Below are 3,642 nucleotides of genomic sequence, written 5' to 3' on the forward strand. Positions count from 1 at the left end.
ATCTCGATGTTGTGTGATGAGCACACTCACACAACGGTGAAACACCGTTGTGTGAATATCATAGACACAACGCACTGCTTAAAACCGTTGCACCAATTTTGCTCATGCCAATGCCAGAAATTGAATGCCGCGCATTCAATTGTTGTGTCGATGTGGTCAGACAACAGAAGTAAGTAGGGACCGTTGTTGGTTAACTTCTCACACAACAGAAAAATGACACTCAGACAACGAGAGTAATACCACACTGTTGTTGGTTAGCTTATCATACAACAGAAAAATATGACAACTGTTGTTGGCTGTTCCTTCACACAACAGATATCTAGAGTAATTGTTGTATGTGTGAGGCTCAGTGTTAAATTCTTCACAAGTCATACAACATATTGTTTTTATACCGTTATGTGATTTAATATTAGACAACAGATATATATTTGTTCTGTTGTGTGAGTACTAATGAGACAACAAAATTTTATAGGTACCGTTGTGTGATTACAAATGATTTGTTGTGTGATTAACGTAATGTAATTCACTATTGTTTGTTTATTATCGATTTTTTACCTGAAATATTTGCACAAATATAATACTCAAAATATACTATGTAATGAAGTTCTCTAATTCAAGCATCTAATGTACCAAAAGAGCTAGCATTTGTCAATCATCCATACATTCAAGTATCTATACAATGAAACAAAAAAAGAAGAAAGTAGCTTGATGACTGCTGCATTCTAACTAACAATGAAAAACAGCAAAAGCAGATACAATATATATTTATTCCAAAAATATGCACATATGCAGTTGCTACATATATGGCTCCTACATAAATCGGTCACTGCTTTCCAATTACTCAGTCCACTCCTACATATATGGCTCCTGCACGGAAACAAGAGTAAGCTCTTCAATTAAATGACCTGCCTCGTTTACTTCTCATAATCTTATGTGTAGTGACATGCAATACAAACTCAAAACATACTCTATTGTGCTTTCAATAAAATGTTAATGCAGGAGTATAAATGCTAAATCAATTACTTCTCCCTGTTTCAAAAATCTACCTCATCCATCTTGTACTAAAATCACATCCAATCTCGGCAGTTGAAACCATTTTGTGGCAAAATGCTGTTTCTCAGAAACACTCTCGATCATAGAAGCAAGTTCCTTGTGCTGACAAGCATAATATGTTAACAAGATTAGTCAGTCACTCTGTTTCCCCAACCATTGATTGATTGAACAAAAAAGCTAATGATAATTAAGCTGCAGAGGACACACAGTGGTTGAAGATTCAGGCCTGGGTTGGTTCCACATTGCAAACAAATATGGTTGGATAATATCTGCCATCATCAAGAACACTGACAAAACCCTAGCAGCACCAACTTGTATTCGCTGCATAGAAAACTTAAGATCTTTAATACAAACGCTCAAGTACAATTGTAGAAATGATCCCACACATACTATCAGCAATCACTAAACATACACCACTTGGTTCTAATTAGTAGTGATAATTAGGGCTTAAAAAAGACATATTTACCACATTATTGTATGAACGAACCTTCCATGTAATTACATGCAAAGGAGGAGCGCAGATCAATGAGTCCTATCCCTTTAAGAAGCCGGCCTCAATCTAAAACAGATCTTTTAATTCCTGCTATCACTCCAAAAGTTTCCCAACCTCCGAAAGTGGCAGGGTCTAGTGGGAAGGCACAAGTTAGTTCTAGTTCTCAAGCCAGCCCGGCAGTTTCTAGTCAGTCTATTAGTGCTAGCAAAGAAAAAGGAGATAAGTCTTATAGAAGTTCGTCAAAGCAGGATGTTGAAGTTCAAGATAAAGGGACAAAACGGAAGTTCGAGGAGAAAGAACATAAAGAATTAATTCCGATGGTTCGTACTAGCTCCAAACCCTCTATAATCCAGTGCCATTCAAACAATCACATATCCAGTCATCACAAGAGAAAGTTGAGATGTCTTTATATGTGTCCAGTGAATGATCAACTTTTTGCAACCAGCGCTTTGGATGGACTGGTCAACTTGTGGGAAGTTCAAGGCAGGGGGTCAGGTGCTTCTCTACTTAGTACTACAGATTGTCAATCCCCAAAGCAAAGGAGATGGCCAGAAGATATTGCCTGGCATCCCCATGGAAACAGCCTATTTTCTGTGTATACTGCTGATGGTGGGGAATCACAAGTATCAGTTCTAAATCTAAATCGAACACAAGGGAAACCTCGTGTTACTTTCTTGGAAGCCAAGCCTCATGTGAAAGGGATTATTAACAGCATAGTTTTCCCACCTTGGGAGAATACCTGCTTTGTCACTGGTGGTAGTGATCATGCTGTTGTACTCTGGAAAGAGACGGATGCAGAAAATGTCTGGAAACCAAAGCAATTGCATAGGAGTATACATTCATCTGCTGTTATGGGCGTTGCTGGGATGTGGCAAAAGCAAATTATACTATCTGTGGGAGCAGACAAGAGGATTATTGGCTTCGATGCTAATATGGAAAGAACAGAGTTTAAGCATCAGATAGATAGTAAATGCATGGTGGTTGCTGAATCAAAAGTTAAAAGAGTATGAATGGACCATAAGATAAAAAAAAAATTACATGCAAATAAAATGTATATACTGCCATCTTCTATGCATCATATAGCAAAAAAGCGAAAAAGATTAACACTACGCCTTTCATGCTCAACCCTCAAAGAAATTTTAATGAGAATAGGGGAAAAATAGCAACTGCATGCAACTATTAGTTTCTTATGTGTTAATAAGCATAGGGAAAGGCCATACTGGATTGCGAGAATAAGATATGAACGATACGAGCGCTGCAACTACAGGAATTGGTTTTGTTGCTGAGGAGAAAACTGCTTGGTGAAAAATTGGAAGGCTGGAAAATGTACCCTGGAAATAAACAAAACTGAACATCAGATTTCTACATAAAAGTGCTATAGATAATATCAACTGTCATACTATGATAAAGAGATATCTCTCACAGGTCCATATGGTTGACTCCTACATAGACACTCTAGGAAAGGGAAAAGAAGACCTGAGATTTTGTTATACAGTTCAGTGTTTGTTTGGTTGTCAATTTGTCATCATTAAACAAAGAAACAAAGAAAATCACAAATATAACATTAAAACTCTTTCAAATCACTACTATCTTACTTCCAAATTTACCTTAGAAAATTTGGAGAGCATGATGAAAAGAACATCTAGAACAGAACATATAGCCAGTTGTAAACCTTCAATCTCTGTTAGCTCAATAAGACGGCTGAAACATAGTCCCTACAGAAAAAATGTAGAACTGAAAATTTGACCGGAAAAGAACTGATTATGATAAGGGTGGAAGACATCTATGTAGGAGCATAAAAAGCTGGAAACCAATGGAAATTGTTGAGTGTATGTCTCCCATGTGTTTATCAATATTAAACTAGGCATAAGATCTCCTAAAACTTATGTCCAAAATTCTATCCAAACCTGTTTTGGTACTCGCAATGACAACGCACAACTGTATAGTTTATGAATAGAAAAAGAAATGTTTGAGCACAGATATAAAACCTTACAGTAGATTATTCACAGCAACTAAAATAGCATTCAAAATTTTGGATAGGAAGGATAAGTGGGCAATACTTTTTAGATTTCCGTAAGCATCTATCAGGGTATTGT

General features: G+C 36.8%; 1 protein-coding gene across 1 annotated transcript; it reads left to right on the forward strand.

Annotated features, from left to right (window-relative positions):
• The first annotated feature begins 1,578 nt into the window (after positions 1-1,578).
• On the forward strand, positions 1,579-2,556 carry LOC112171358. The gene has a single exon (XM_024308556.1). It carries the CDS (start codon positions 1,579-1,581, stop codon positions 2,554-2,556), a length of 978 nt encoding a protein of 325 aa, XP_024164324.1.
• The last annotated feature ends 1,086 nt before the right edge of the window (positions 2,557-3,642 follow it).

This window comes from Rosa chinensis, chromosome 1, assembly GCF_002994745.2.
Source record: "Rosa chinensis cultivar Old Blush chromosome 1, RchiOBHm-V2, whole genome shotgun sequence".
Classification (NCBI taxonomy): Eukaryota; Viridiplantae; Streptophyta; class Magnoliopsida; order Rosales; family Rosaceae; genus Rosa; species Rosa chinensis.